The sequence below is a fragment of the Prunus persica genome, chromosome G1, assembly GCF_000346465.2.
Source record: "Prunus persica cultivar Lovell chromosome G1, Prunus_persica_NCBIv2, whole genome shotgun sequence".
NCBI classification, from domain to species: Eukaryota; Viridiplantae; Streptophyta; class Magnoliopsida; order Rosales; family Rosaceae; genus Prunus; species Prunus persica.
Window position 1 is genome coordinate 40,420,628 of NC_034009.1, and position 15,947 is coordinate 40,436,574.

Here is a 15,947-nt window from a genome sequence, read left to right on the forward strand (position 1 = left end):
CCACTAGGGTCAGTTTTTTTCAGTGCACATAACAACAACAAACAATGCTGAATGACGTTTTTTTCAGTGCCAGTTTGTAGATGTGGGTAGCGAAATAATCGACACCATATAACCGATTGACCGTCCACTCACATCCTATGCCAACCCACATTGGAGAATTCCGAATATGGATGCAATGAGTCCAATCGGATCAAGTATTAAGGTGTTTGGGTTTAACTTAATATTGACCCAAAATTTTCACTTGATTATGTTGTCCCTCCTCTCTTTCTTCTCTAACCCAAAATAAAAAATAGCGAGCCCAAAAGGCCGAAATTTTCATTAAAAAAGAAGAAGAAAAAAGGCCCAATTCAACTTATTCCTATTTCTGATCCATGGCCATTTTAGTCATTGCAGCGATTAGGGTTCCACATATATTCGCCTCAAGCATCACCCTTTTACTTTCCGCATAGATTAGGGTTTTTGCTCATCAGTCTCCCTTCACGGCGTCGGCTTCAACCAGTCTCCACAAAGCAGCTTGAAAATGGCGGAACAGGTAGATCCCTCTACTTCTCTCTCTAAGCTTCCCTCTGTCAGAAATAGGCTCTAATTCAATTTACTTCGCTGTTACTAATTCATCGTTTTATGCGTGTGTGTGCTTCAGACCGAGAAGGCTTTCTTGAAGCAACCCAAGGTTTTCCTGAGGTAAGCCAGTGGTTTCAAAATCTTTTCTTTTTAGTCATTTCAGCAATTGACATCCGATATAGTGCGTGTTCTTGTTTATCTGCTTCAGCTGAAATCTAGTGATTTTGTATAGCAATAAAATAACTGTTAAGTCGTTGAGAGAATGAAATGGATGCGGTGGTGGCTAACATATTGATGTGATGTAAAATTTTGCAGCTCAAAGAAGACAGGGAAAGGAAAGAGGCCAGGAAAAGGAGGCAATCGGTTCTGGAAGAGTGTTGGGTTGGGGTTCAAGACACCCAGAGACGCTATTGAAGGTTTAATTTAATCTCTTATTTGTTTTACAGTTTACTAATCTCATGGTTGCTATTCATTTTTGGGTTTTGTTTGTTTCAAATTGTTGTACATATGGTCCAATTTCCTGTTTTTTATTAGTCTCTTTGAATAGTGAAGCATTTGGCTATGTTAGCTAGATGTTAGCAGTGGGCTACTCCTGAACTCTTATAATCGGTTTAAACTTGTGTTTCTCTACAATGAGCTTAAATTTCAGACATCAAGAGGGTGGATAATGCCTCTAAACTGGAATTGACATCATGTTTTATTTTGGAATAATGTAGTAAATGTCAATGTCGCTCAATTTAATAGGTAACATCTGCTAAGTTTGGTTCATGTCTGCGCTTAATTAGATATACCATGAAGTGCTCCGGACTATTACTTAATATTCAGGGATTGAATGTTGTTTGTTAGCATTTCGTGTGTACAGTTTCAGTGTTCTGTGATTTGATTGGAGTGGGAGGCAGAGTCTTGTTTGAAGTTGTTCTGTAAACCTTATGGTCAAATGTCTATGCTTAATTAGATATACCATGAAGTGCTCTGGACTGTTACTTATTATTCAGGGATTGAATGTTGCTTGTTAGCATTTCGTGTGTACAGTTTGAGTGTTCTGTGATTTGAGTGGAGTGGGAGGCAGAGTCTTGGTTGAAGTTGTTCTGTAAACCTTATGGTCAAATGACCTGGGATATCAACTTTGGTGTTCATCTTATGACTAAAAGGGTTGCTTGCCTGTTACTGTAGGAACTTATATTGATAAGAAATGCCCCTTCACCGGCAATGTCTCCATCCGGGGTCGCGTTCTCTCTGGTACTTGCCACAGTGCCAAGATGTCGAGGACTATAATTGTTCGACGTAATTATCTTCATTATATTAAGAAATACCAAAGGTGAGGTCATATTACTACGAAAAGGTCAAGTTATGCTTTTTCTTAGAAACAGGAAAATTGATCTCACTTATTTGTAGATATGAGAAGAGGCATTCCAACATTCCTGCTCATGTGTCACCATGCTTCCGTGTGAAGGAGGGAGATTATGTCATCATTGGCCAATGCAGGTTAGATCCTAAACGTGTTGCTTGTTAAATCTGTTGCAACTGTTGCTGATTGGTTTTTGTATATTTTGTTTAATTTCTTTAATCTGTACTTATATGGTTGTTAAATTTTGCAGGCCATTGTCAAAGACAGTGAGGTTTAACGTGTTGAAGGTGACTCCGGCTGGTTCTTCTGGAGCTGGAAAGAAGGCATTCACTGGAATATGAGCTTCTTGTTTTGGGCAGTATTGGTAGTGTTACGTTTGTGCAAGAAGTACATTTAGATTGAGCTACTGTTGACAGATGAACTGTTTTTTGCCGTTTTATTTTGATCCTTAAATATTTAATCCATGTATGGTGAATTTTAAGGTTTTTCTTCAGTTGAACCATTATCTTGGAGTTTGATATCCATAATGTCATTTTCTATTCACAATGTTTCAGAATGTCCAAGTGGTTTATGTTGTGGATATAGTTTTAGATCGTTTAGTAATCTTGAAGATATATGGTATATGGGTATTTGTTGTCTAATGTGGTCGTGTCAATAAGAGAAAGTGACTTCAACATGTTTCCAATAGGCTTAGTGTAGGTAGAGCTTTGAATGGGTCGGAGATCAGCTTATATCTGATCCTGCACGAGCAAATCCACATCCGATATGTTGGATAATTGGATATCTGATCAATCTCTGGACAGAAGGAAAGGAAAAACAAGCAGCCGAGAGCACTCTAAGGGTGTGTTTGATAGGCTTCATTGGATTGGACTATCTTAAAAGGTACTTGAAACCCATGTTTGTTAAGAGAATGGACTAACTTAAATGAGATTATATAGTCCAACAGTGAAAAATCTCCCTCGCTGCTCCAATTTAGCGAGCTTGAAAAGTGGCTCGCAATGTAACACCCACGCTATATTGAACTCGTGAGTTCGAACTAAACTATCGCAGAACTAAACATTCGCACTGTCATCGCCCAACCTCACTATCACCACCACCAATCCTATTGACAGCAACAACAATACCCAATTGAACACCCAATCAGTTGACCCAGAGAGCCCTTTCTATCTGCTCTGATTCCTCATAGGGTTACCTAATTTTTGCAACTAAACAAACCCAGATCACTGGCTTGCCAAGATCGAAGAGGATGTGCAGCGTGCCTGAGAGAACACCTTTGCTGAAGCCTCTGTTTGAAGCTTTCCTGATTGAATTTTTTTAAATTAAAAAAAAAACAAAAAAGAGTCAAAAAGGGAGAAGGAGAATTGGGTAAAAGGGGCTGTGGAGGTGGGTTGCGATGAGAGAGAGAGAGAGAGAGAGAGAGAGAGAGAGAGAGAGAATCTATTAATCCTAGTGAGCAAGAGAAGATGGCTTCAGTGGGGGAGGGGAATCGCAGCATGCATTGATGATTTGATCCATAAGAGGTAAAGCCTCTGTTTTTTCTCTCCGTCCTATTTCCAATGCAATGAACCTAATTATCTTAAACAAAACAAAAAATAGAGAGAAAAAAAAAAGGATAAAAAAATGGGGAGGTTGAGTTGGGTTTGCATCTGATGAGTTTTTTTGGTTAAGATAATTTTAGCTTTTAAAAAAATTCAGAATTTTTGTTGTTTCTCTAATTGTTGTTTTAAATTTCAATATTACAATAATTATTTTTTAGTTCAACGACATAGCACAAAATATAGGTCTTTACTATTTTTATAATTCAGCTTCTTAGTCCGAAACAACACCAAACGTACGTCAATACCTAATTCAGCTTAGACCAATATGAGCTAATCCAAAATAATCCTAGAATTTAATCAAGTCCATGACAGTCTGTGTCAAATTACCTCTGACATTGATATATTACGGGTTGGGTGGGATTGCCCGTTCGATTAGGTGGGGTGGGGATGGATTCTGTAGTTGAGTGGCGTGAGAGAGAACTGAGAGAAGAAAACAAAAAAGTTGAAATTTTGACCAAATAGAAAGGAGAAGGCAGCTGAAAGGAGTGAGGAGGAGTGGCAGTTTTTGTTCTTCTTTTTGAGTTTGGGTCTGACGTGGTAGGGATTAATTTAGAGTGGGATGTGAGGTTATTAATTATTTCTATCAATGAGAAGTGCAAAATGTATTTAGTAAGTAAAAATATAATAAAATAAATGTTACATAAATCAGATCGAATTATTATTGGATCAGATTAGAGTAAATTCAAATTTGTTTCATTAACTTAACAGGATTCAGAACGTAATCGGATTATCAGATTATAACACTAGATCCATTTCCCATTAATTACATTGCATTCAGATAATCTTGTTGACATGGATGATGATTGGTTACCGACAAAAGCTTAGCTTGGGATCAGACCTCAAAACCAACCAATCTTATTGAATGAAATTGAATTAAAATAGTAAAATTTCACTTGCAATGGTATGATTTAGTTCAATACAAAAATAATAAAATAAAAAACCTGCCTAATTTTTAATTCATCTTCCAGTTTTATGTGCACCAAGTTAAAATATTTGAGTTCTAGAAAGTTGAAACACACTTGCCACTACAGCAGTGTCCCAACTTGTTTGGACTGAGTGGCACCAACAAAAAAAAGAAGAAAAGACATACATGCAGGGTACGTTACCACATTTAAATGTATATGCGACTAGAAAAACAAAATTATTCTCTTTGAGTCATCATATTTATGCATTGTTAAACTATTGAAAATATAATAATTTCAAAATTTTGTTGGGATCTGATTTGAGTGATCCCTGCACCACATTTAAAAGTATATGTGCTTGAAGTTTTGCTGTAAGTACACCGAGAATGGACACAAATTAGTTCCATAATCTCATGTTTCCCACGTCATGTCCATTGTGCCTCGTGTCCTTCAAGTCCTAGTCGTATCTATAGGAGTGGTTTCGTGCACTTCAACGGTAAGGAAAATATCACAGTTGGTATACATATTTCCGTCTGCGTTTTCCTTTGTCAAAGTCTTGTTAAGCTTTTTCTATTTGATCCCTGCACCATACGGCAATTTAGATAATAAATTCATCGTGATCAAAGACCCCTTCATTAGTCTTGTGAGGAAGTTATACGAGAGCTTAAGTATCAAACTCAGCGAAATTGCCTGTCCTGTTTTAGGTCTGCAGACTTTTGTCCTTCATATATTTGTTCTAATTTACATGTCTAGACTGTTGGCCATATGGAACCTCTCCCAAAGAATGTACCAGCTTTGTTTGGAGATGGGAAACAAGAACAACTGGGCATATATAAATATGCCAGCTTTCCACGGCCGTATGCATGAATTCTTACTACTATCAAATCCCAATTGTTAGCTCGACGTGAACAGGCCATGCCAGTTTGCTAATTGATTCATATTAGACAACTGGATCGTTTATGGCTTCCTGTACAACGACATCAAGTTTCGATTGCAATCGAAGAACCGTTCGTTCGTCGTTGACAGTTTCGTCCCAATAACAGAAAAGGAAAAAAAACAAACATCGTGCAATTTCCGCTGTTAGACAGGACAATCAATCCATATTTTTCAAATTTCGCTGACAATTTCCAGTACATTAAAAAACAGGATTAAAATTCCCCTTGAAAGCTGGAAGCCTGCAACAAGTCCCATGCAATTTCCTCACAATCACACTATATTTTTCATTGACAATATCAAGGAGATTCACATAACATGTACTCAAATGACAAACAGATAGTCTACTACAAACAACTATATTTAAACAAAAAAAGATTTATTATGAACAATTCAAGGGAAACTTGAAATCGCTAAAAAGATATTAGCTGATGACATAATGCGGCAGTTGATGTGTATCTGGAGTATAAATTATTAAGAATTTTGTTGTTCTTCATTAACACGTAAACTAATGTAATAAAATAAGTAATCTTTTATACCATGCCCCCTCATATGTCTAGAAGTCTATAGACTATGACTTTTCAATAAGAGTAATGCTAAATTAATTTTAAATTGATGTGATTAGTCCACTTTATCTGCCACATAAGGTGGTATGAGAATGTAATATAAAAATTTAGTAAAAGTAGCATTATAATTAATCATTACTTGTGTATTGGCTCCTCCTTGTTTATGTATAAATAAGAGAGTTGATCTTAAAGTAGCAAGAAGAACCAAGGAAGAAAGAACAGCCATCACCATGTATAGAGTAGCAAGCCCTTCGGAGTATTTAGTGATCACTGGGATCGGGATCGACGACATAAAGCTTGCGAAGAAGGCATGGATCCTCCCGGGCCAGTCCTACATCATCTTCGACATGTCCCCCGTCAACTACACTTTCGAAGTCCAAGCCATGAGCTCCGAGAAGCTCCCCTTCATGCTCCCCGCCGTTTTCACCATTGGCCCCCGCATCGACGACACCCCCAGCCTCCACAAGTACGCGAAGCTCATTTCGCGTCACGACAAGCTCTCCAGCCACGTGAAGGAGCTCGTCCAGGGCATCATTGAGGGAGAGACGCGTGTCCTCGCTGCCTCAATGACCATGGAGGAGGTGTTTAAGGGGACAAAGGAGTTTAAGCAAGAGGTGTTTGAGAAGGTTCAGTTGGAATTGAATCAGTTCGGGCTTTTGATATATAACGCAAATGTCAAACAGTTGGTGGATGTTCCTGGACATGAGTATTTTAGTTACTTGGGGCAGAAGACACAGATGGAGGCGGCCAATCAGGCTAAAGTTGACGTGGCGGAGGCGAGGAAGAAAGGGGAGATAGGGTCCAAGGAGAGGGAGGGGTTGACGCTGCAGAACGCGGCGAAGATTGACGCTGAGACGAAGATCTATGCGACAAAGAGGGAAGGGGAGGGAAAGATGGCCGAGATAAAGGTGAAAGCAGAGGTGAAGGTGTATGAGAATGTGAGGGAGGCTGAGGTGGCGGAGGCGAATGCTGAGCTGGCGAAGAAGAAGGCCGGGTGGGCGAAGGAGGCGCAGGTGGCGGAGGTGGAGGCCGCGAAGGCAGTGGCATTGAGGGATGCGGAGCTGCAGACGCAGGTAGAAAGGATGAATGCCTTGACTAGGACGGAGAAGCTTAAGGCTGAGTTTTTGAGTAAGGCCAGTGTTGAGTATGAAACAAAGGTATGTACCTTGTTTTGCTTTATTATTTTTTTTGGAAAAAAAAGAATATTGAGTACACTTATGATACAAATTAAGTTGGTAAAATATTCTGATGATGTTTACTAATCATATATGATGTTCGTGCATAATAAGGGAATGGGAATATTGGATGCTTATATCAACTTGTGAATTTGACCGGCTAGCTCTTAGTTGATACTTTTCTTCTTAATACTGGAAGAAGAGATTTCGAGTTCAAATCACATAATCACATGCATATAGGAGTGTGATCAAAAGCTATTTTTGGTTAATGGATTATTGTTCATGAACAAAGGTACAAGAGGCAAATTGGGACTTATACAACAAGCAAAAGGCCGCCGAAGCAATTCTTTACCAAAGGGAGAAAGAGGCTGAGGCACAGAAGGCAATTGCAGAGGCAGAATTCTATGCTCGTCAACAAGTTGCAGATGGAGAATTTTATGCAAAGAAAAAAGAGGCTGAGGGTCTCATAGCCCTTGGACAAGCCCAAGGTGCATATCTACGCAATCTTTTGGATGCAGTTGGAGGCAACTATGCAGCCATGAGGGACTTCATGATGATCAACAGCGGCATGTTTCAAGAAATTGCTAAAATTAATGCTGAAGCCGTGCGTGGACTTCAACCCAAGATCAGCATTTGGACTAATGGGGAAGTAGATGGCGGCAGCAACGGGGCCATGAAGGAGGTTGCTGGAGTTTACAAGATGTTGCCACCATTGTTCAAGACAGTTCATGAACAAACTGGAATGCTGCCACCGGCTTGGATGGGCACTTTGCCAAATTCTGGTTCTAACAATTGAATTCGAGAGTGTAACTATCTGAACTAGCCATTTTGTGTATATCATGTCTTTTAGTACATGTGAGACTAAAATAAGTGTGGATGATATCATTCTATCAAAGAGATGACACATAATGTGGTAAGTTGAGATGGTACCGCGTATAATATTGTATTCATATTATTAATTAATGTTGCTTTCATATGGGTATACATTAGCCAAATTTGATTTGCCATTGTAGTGCAGCCAAAATTGTACCAGCTAGGCTCGTGTCATGCTACTCTTCACATTTGAGGATTTGGTTGGCATAATGTGGAATCCAATGGAGTCATGCCAATATGAGAAAGTGACCTCAACATGTTTCCTTTGTCCTCCAAGTCCTAATAATATCAATGGAAATTGAATTCTTGCCCATGTTCGCGCCTTCAAAACTGTGTGAGCGGGATTTATAGTAAATATTTTATATGAAACTGATGAAAGTCAACAAGTCTTGCTAATATGAAAATGATCTCTATTTGGATAGTGAAGTCGTCGTCATCAGGAGCTATATCTTACTTTTATCCTGCAGCTCCGGAAAATGAAGTGCTTCAGCTAGTGAGTTTCGTAGCTTTTTTTTTTTTTTTTTTGGATCTTCTTGCGTACAAGAAATATTGGGAAATGAAAAATCGAAGCTTTTGCTAGGTTTTTCTTTTCCTTTTCTTTTCCTTCTTCTTCTTCTTGTATACAAGAAATATTGAAAAATAAAAAATCGAACACAACAATTTTAAGTGCAGGGATAAATTGTCTTAAGCCCTTTATATAATGTACAAAGCATGTTTTGATGACAAGAGAGTGAGACTATTTTACCAATAAATACATGATGGTACAATCTGTCCTCTGAGATTCAGGTCTACATTTTCTTCACTCAAAAATTTACAAGTAGTTAGTTTTCCAAAAAATAAAAAAATAAAAAAATTACAAGTAGTTTGAGTTGGAAGATTTTACCGTTGGCCAGCGTTCCTGGGCCGATATCACATATCCCAAAAGTTGGCCATATATATAAATGAAATCTTTCATTGCAAACTATATGCCAAATTTGCTAATTGGGATTGATCTCGAAAGAGCTAAATTTCTATCGTCAACAAGTTGCAGATGGAGAATTTTATGCAAACAAAAAAGAGGCTGAGGGTCTCATCATGGCCCTTGGACAAGCCCAAGGTGCATATCTACGCAATCTTTTGGATTGGACGCAACTATGCTGCCATGAGGGACTTCATGAGATAATCAACGGTGTCATGTTTCAAGAAATTGCTAAAATTAATGCCGAGGCCGTGCGTGAACTTCAGCCCAAGATCAGTTTGGACTAATGGAGGGGGAGATGAAGGCGATGGCAGCAGCAATGGGGCTATGAAGGAGGTGGCTGGAGTTTACAAGATGTTACCACCATTGTTCATGACAGCTCATGAACAAACTGGAATGCTGCCTCCGACTTGGATGGGCACTTTGCCAAAGTCTGGTTCTATCAACTTGATTCTCAATTGAGTTCGAGCGTACCACTATCTAAACTAAGCCATTTTGTGTATCATGTCTTTATTACCTGTGAAACTTCTGTAAGTGCGGGGTACATCTTCCGTTTCTGTTAAAAAGTTGGCACACAATGTGGTCAATTGAGATGTGATACGGATTGCGTGAGTATGTATCATTTTGTATTCATAATGTTGCCATTGTGTGGGTATGTATAGCCAAATTTGAATTCCCATTGTAGTGCAGCCAAAATTGTACCAGCTACACTCGTGCCATGCTGCTCATGCCATGATCCCAATAAGAGAAAGTGGCCTCAACATGTTTCCTATGGTCTTTGTGTATTACCTACCTTGTGGCCTTTGTCCTCCAAGTGTTAATAGTATCTATGAAAATTGAATCCTTGCCAATTTTTGCACCATAAAACTGTACATTTCCGGGTTATTGAGTTCAAATATTTGCCATATTGGTCATAAAATGACTGCTTGAGGTCCATTTAGTAATGTTTTCGTTTTTTAATTTGTTATAATTTTCTGTTAGAGATATATAAAGGAAATATATGGGAGAAAGGGAGTGATGAAGGAGGAAGGGTGATGGGAGGGAGGAAGAAAATGTGGATGGAATGGTACACAAAATGAAAACTAAAATTGAAAACCAATTAAGTTGTTTTCATTTTCTAGTTTTTGTTTAATTCATACTCATTTCTTTCTCCCTCATCCTCCACCATTCTTCATCTCTCTTTTCCAACATGTATTTTCTCTTTGATTCTCTTTAATTTTAAGTTGTTTTCATTTTCTACTACTTGCATCCTCCTGGAAAATTCCGTGTGGTTTCTTGTTGGAAGAAACTGATGAAAGTCCAGAAGTCTTGCTAATATATGAAAAGGATCTCTATATGTGGATTGTAAATTCGTGATAATGAGGAGCTCTTACTTTTATTCATTAGTCTCTTGAGTACGTTATCAAGCAGCTCCGGAAAATGAAGTGCATTTGCTAGTGATTTGTGAAAGGTACATATTTGAAGCAAGTGGCACTACAAAAAAAAGTGGCAATAGTTATCATTTTTTGACATTTGATGACTAAACCTTCAGTCACCAAATGTCACCAAATAATGGTGACTGTTAGCACATTTTTTTATTATTTTTTATTTTTATAATGTGGTAGCTAAGCACCAAGCTTTTTTTTTAGCTTCCTCCGTATAAAAGCAATATTGAAGAAGGAAGAATAAAAAAAGGAGTACGGGTAAGCCCGTGCCCCTATCATTTTTCTTCACTTAAAAATTTGCAAGTATTTTTAGGTTGAGAGACAAAACTATATCGGCCAGCTTTCCTAGGCCGTACATATCATGCGATATCAAATCCCAATTGTTGGTGTTTGGGCCTAAATCTAGCACGCCAAAGTTCAAAAGACAAGCTCATTACCTGCCCAGCCCAAAAAGCTTGAGGATAACAAAATTAGGATCAAGACAGATTGGGCTTCACGCCAGGATGTCGAAAACAAAGCCCCAGCCCAAGAAAGACCAAACTGTCATTTGGGCTTCAAGGATCGGCCCGTAATTTTTGTTGGGTTCAAACCCAAGGGATTAAAAACATACCCACGTGACTACCTCAGCTTTGAAAAGTCAGCAATTCCAACTAAAATAAAATATGAGAGGGACATCTCTGAAGCACTGCCAACAGAAGATCAAAACCCATCTGAGTTCGAAGATTTTGCTCCAGAGCAATACATCATCTTCCGAGGAATTCACGGATCACGTTTTCTAAATTAGAATGGGAAACAGAAGAGCTGTGCAGAAAATACAAATAAGAAAACCAACCGCCATAAAATCTAGCCCACACAGACGGTGGCGTTGGTTGAAATAGAAAACTGCAACCCAGGAAACCAGGGAAGGGACTGCTTTAGGAGGTGACTACTGAAAGCCTATCTGCCATGATTGATAAAAATCTTTTCTACTTTACATTATAGGAGATCTTTTTACCGCCCATTATTAAAATCTAAACAAAAGACCACCGGCCTAAGAGGGTCTCTTATAAAAGCAGAAGTAGGCAAGGAAACAAAGGACACTCAATTCTTCAATCAATAAAAAAAAAACTAACAACAAGAAAACAACCAAAAGCTCACTTGGATTCCAAGAGAAACCAGCTTTAGATCAGAAATCCAAAGTTCAGACTTAGAAAATAAGTCTTCTAAAACGAGATCTCTCTCGTTACAAATTTGGTTCAGCAAAAACCAAGGCAAGCAGAGTTTGAGTTTTCACAAATATGAAAACCTCAACAAATTTTACAGTGCAATTCCAGCTTATTAAGTCCTCAAGTCTAGCCACTCCTGCCCCTTCAGACTGAAGAAGCCGCAGTTCTGCCCGCTCAAAAGCCTCCCAAGGCTTGAAGTAGATTAAAGCTCTGCCAAAATTGAACTTTGGTATCGATTTACAGCTGAAACTAAGCAGTTGAAGTTGTTGACAGCTCAGTCCAGCACAGACACACTCAGTGCAGCCTGGATCAGAAGTTTCTACCCAGGCAGAAATGGGATTCCAGCCATCTTTTTGTCTTTCTAGAGTTGATTTCTCCCTTCTTAATTTTGTAAAAGGCAGTTCTGCCTAAAACAGTCCACTTTATTATTATCTATTCTGGCCAAAACTACCACTTTTATACTGAGATAAAGTATGAAAGTCCTCACCAGTCTGAAGCAAGAAAAGAACTTACTTGGGAGATATTCCTCACCCAAATTCACAATCATTTGTTTTAGAAGTCAGTAACTTGGGGCGCAAGTTATCCACTCTAAAAGAAGTCTGCTAGAATTTACATTGCTAGTAGTGGCACGCTCACACACCAAAGAAAGCTGACTTGTCGACCAACAAATGGTCTCCAAGCCAGTGGGGAACTTCGCCCTTCCACCTCATGAGTAAACACGAAAACGGGTGAACAGTTGGCCGTATATAAATGAAGAAATAATTCATCAAACTATGCCAAATTTGCTAATTGGATTGATTGATGATCGGTACAGCCAGATTTGTATGGCTTACTTGTGACATAAGAAACCCACCAATCAACCCTCGTTGACATTTCAGGCAGACATTAAAAAATATATTTATAATATTTTCTTTTATAATAAAAAAAAAATTAACTGGGAGTATCACAAGTTGGCGTGTATTTCTCGAAAACAAGGAACAAGGGCAAGTACCATGTAATTTCCACCGTTATTTTTGTCATTGACAATATCAAGCATATTTGTATAACACGTACGTAAGGGCCAAACAATCATGTTTCGTGGCGGACACTATGCCACTCTCAGTGTGTGTATATATGTATACATACATGTAAACTGGTCTTCAATATATCAAAAAACAAGTACCAGACAAGAAGCAAGCATGTATAGAGTAGCAAGCCCTTCAGAATATCTGGTGATCACCGGGGCCGGGATCGACGACATAAAGCTGGCAAAGAAGGGATGGATCCTCCCCGGACAATCTTACATCATCTTTGACATGTCCCCCGTCAACTATACCTTCGAAGTCCAAGCCATGAGCATCGAGAAGCTCCCCTTCATGCTCCCGGCCGTCTTCACTATCGGCCCCCGCATCGACGACATGCCCAGTCTCCACAAGTACGCCAAGCTCATTTCTCTCCACGACAAGCTCTCTACCCACGTCAAAGAGCTTGTCCAGGGCATCATCGAGGGTGAGACGCGTGTCCTCTCTGCCTCGATGACCATGGAGGAGGTGTTTAGGGGGACCAAAGAGTTTAAGCAAGAGGTGTTTGAGAAGGTTCAGTTGGAATTGAATCAGTTCGGGCTTTTGATATATAACGCAAATGTCAAACAGTTGGTGGATGTTCCTGGACATGAGTATTTTAGTTACTTGGGGCAGAAGACACAGATGGAGGCGGCCAATCAGGCTAAAGTTGACGTGGCGGAGGCGAGGAAGAAAGGGGAGATAGGGTCCAAGGAGAGGGAGGGGTTGATGCTGCAGAACGCTGCGAAGATTGACGCTGAGACAAAGATCTATGCGACAAAGAGGGAAGGGGAGGGAAAGATGGCGGAGATAAAGGTGAAAGCAGAGGTGAAGGTGTATGAGAATGTGAGGGAGGCTGAGGTGGCCGAGGCAAATGCTGAGCTGGCAAAGAAGAAGGCCGGGTGGGGGAAGGAGGCGCATGTGGCGGAGGTGGAGGCCGTGAAGGCGGTGGCGTTGAGGGATGCGGAGCTGCAGACGGAGGTGGAGAGGATGAATGCCTTGACTAGGACGGAGAAGCTTAAGGCTGAGTTTTTGAGTAAGGCCAGCGTTGAGTATGAGACAAAGGTATGTACGTGACTATCTTGTTCTTTTTGTGTTTTGTTTTGTTTGGAAAAAATGATGTTGCTCATGATGTTTACTAATCATATTATGTGGTATCTGACCAATTAGCTCTTAGTTTGGAGAAATTTTTGTATGTTCGGAGTACACTATGTGGTTGGTGTACCATCTAATACACATACGACATGTGGATATGTGGACATGTTTTATTTTTATGTCCTATATGTATGTTATACAATATTTCACATGTTCCATGTGTATTGGATAGTACACTAGCCATGTGGTGTACCCGGAACATGCAAAAATTACTCCTTAATTTGTACTTTTCTTTCAAAAGTGCTAGTAGATTCTATATTTAAATATATGATCATTTTCTTATTGATAAAAGAAAACTTTCATCAGTGTGAATCATAATCGTTATCTATACTAACCATAATCATGATTATAATCTTTGTATATTCTTTAGTATATACTCTTGAATATTTTAGTATGTAAATATAAAATCTTTGTTCTCTCAATCTAGGTATACTTAAAGTTTTTACTAAAAAATATGATCAATATATATGATGCTTTGGTACATATTATAAGTTAGAAAACAAGCTTTATATTTTGTTTGGGAAGTTCCCAAAACATGAAATTTTAGATGACTTGCTTTCTAGCTCGTTTTTGTATAAATGTTAAGGATAATTGTTTATCAAGGCAATGCATGATATCAATGCTTTATCTAACACCAGTGTTCACAAACAAAGGTACAAGAAGCAAATTGGGAGTTATACAACAAACAAAAGGCCGCGGAAGCAATTCTCTACCTAAGGGAGAAAGAGGCTGAGGCACAGAAGGCAATTGCAGAGGCAGAATTGTATGCTTGTCAACAAGTTGCAGATGGAGAATTTTATGCCAAGAAAAAAGAGGCTGAGGGCCTCATGGCCCTTGGACAAGCCCAAGGTGCCTATCTATGCAATCTTTGGGACGCAGTTGGAGGCAACTATGCAGCCATGAGGGATTTCATGATGATCAACGGCAGCATATTTCCAGAAATTGCTAAGATTAACGCCGATGCCGTGTGTGGACTTCAACCCAAAATCAGCATTTGGACTAATGGAGGCGGAGAGGGCGGCAGAAATGGGGCCATGAAGGAGGTTGCTGGAGTTTACAAGATGTTGCCACCATTGTTCAAGACAGTTCATGAACAAACTGGAATGCTGCCACCGGCTTGGATGGGCACTTTGCCAAATTCTGGTTCTAACAACTAGTACTCTCAATTGAGTTCGAGAGTGTCGCTATCTGAACTGGCCATTTTGTGTATCATGTCTTTAAGTACATGTGAGACTAACATAAGTGTGAACAATGTCTTGTATGGGTATATTGTAGTGCAGCCAAAATTGTACCAGACCAGCTAGGCTGGTGTCATGCTGCTCTTCACATTTGAGGATTTGGTTGGCATAATATGGAATCTAATTGGAGTCATGTCAATAAGAGACAGCAGTGACCTCAACATGTTGAATTCTTGCCAATGTTTGTTCCTTAAAACTGTATATGAGCGGGATAAGTAGTAAATATTTCTTTTTAGTTGGTACATATTTATGTGAACGTTTCAGGTTATTTGAGTTTGTAAAATGACTGCTTGAGGGCCTGTTTGGAAACCTTTTTGTTTTCCATTTTCTGAATTTTTTAAATTTAGTTTTTGGTTTTTTGGGTTTAGAGAGAGAGAGAGGAAATATATGAATAAAGGTACGGATGAAGGAGGAAGGGTGGGTGTGAGGGAGTTGGAATCAATTGTGCATGCGTCAAATGCTATACGTCAAATGAAAACTACTAAAACTAAGTGCCCGTTTGATAACCATTTCAATTTTAGTTTTTAGTTTTTAGTTTTTAATTTTTAATTTTATTTTTTGTGCTAGAGTATAGAGAAAAAAGAGGGAGAATGGAAGTGAGAATGAGAGTGGAGATGAGATTGAGAGGGAAGTTGAAAGGGGAGGATGGGAGAGAGAAGTAACAAAAGTGAAAAACAAAACTAAAAACTGAAATCTATTTGAAATTGTTTTCATTTTTGTTACTCCTCCTTCCCATCCTCCCTTTCCATCCTCTCTCTTAATCTCATCCTCACTCTCATTCTTACTCTCATTTTCCTCTATACTCTAGCACAAAAAAATATGAAAACTACAATCTAAAAACTAAAATTAAAATGATTATCAAATGGGCCCTAAACATATGTTCTAGCTTTCGTTTCATTCATACTCCTTTTCTCCCCCATCTCTCTTTTCTTCCGTGCGTTTTCTCTGTAATTCTAAAAGAAAAAAACAAG

At 39.0% G+C, this 15,947-nt stretch overlaps 3 protein-coding genes across 3 annotated transcripts; all 3 read left to right on the forward strand.

Annotated features, from left to right (window-relative positions):
• On the forward strand, positions 379 to 2,462 carry LOC18789546 (40S ribosomal protein S11). Its single transcript, XM_007223576.2, has 6 exons — positions 379 to 532; positions 641 to 681; positions 877 to 977; positions 1,735 to 1,879; positions 1,957 to 2,046; positions 2,160 to 2,462. The coding sequence occupies exons 1-6, from the start codon at positions 521 to 523 to the stop codon at positions 2,248 to 2,250; spliced, it is 480 nt and encodes a 159-aa protein (XP_007223638.1). The 5' UTR covers positions 379 to 520; the 3' UTR covers positions 2,251 to 2,462.
• Positions 6,127 to 8,057, forward strand: LOC18790065 (flotillin-like protein 4). The gene is made up of 2 exons (XM_007224523.2): positions 6,127 to 7,065; positions 7,376 to 8,057. Exons 1-2 carry the CDS (start codon positions 6,139 to 6,141, stop codon positions 7,877 to 7,879), a joined length of 1,431 nt encoding a protein of 476 aa, XP_007224585.1. The 5' UTR covers positions 6,127 to 6,138; the 3' UTR covers positions 7,880 to 8,057.
• Positions 12,722 to 14,909, forward strand: LOC18790992 (flotillin-like protein 4). The gene is made up of 2 exons (XM_007222772.2): positions 12,722 to 13,648; positions 14,392 to 14,909. Exons 1-2 carry the CDS (start codon positions 12,722 to 12,724, stop codon positions 14,893 to 14,895), a joined length of 1,431 nt encoding a protein of 476 aa, XP_007222834.1. The 3' UTR covers positions 14,896 to 14,909.

Excerpts from the sequence above, each read along its gene's own strand:
- LOC18789546 (XM_007223576.2), top strand. Across the intron at positions 682-876 it reads CAACCCAAGGTTTTCCTGAG|CTCAAAGAAGACAGGGAAAG; the intron begins GTAAGCCAGTGG and ends AAAATTTTGCAG. Across the intron at positions 2,047-2,159 it reads GTCATCATTGGCCAATGCAG|GCCATTGTCAAAGACAGTGA; the intron begins GTTAGATCCTAA and ends TAAATTTTGCAG.
- LOC18790065 (XM_007224523.2), top strand. The coding sequence starts at position 6,139 with ATGTATAGAGTAGCAAGCCCTTCGGAGTATTTAGTGATCACTGGGATC. Across the intron at positions 7,066-7,375 it reads GTGTTGAGTATGAAACAAAG|GTACAAGAGGCAAATTGGGA; the intron begins GTATGTACCTTG and ends TCATGAACAAAG.
- LOC18790992 (XM_007222772.2), top strand. The coding sequence starts at position 12,722 with ATGTATAGAGTAGCAAGCCCTTCAGAATATCTGGTGATCACCGGGGCC. Across the intron at positions 13,649-14,391 it reads GCGTTGAGTATGAGACAAAG|GTACAAGAAGCAAATTGGGA; the intron begins GTATGTACGTGA and ends TCACAAACAAAG.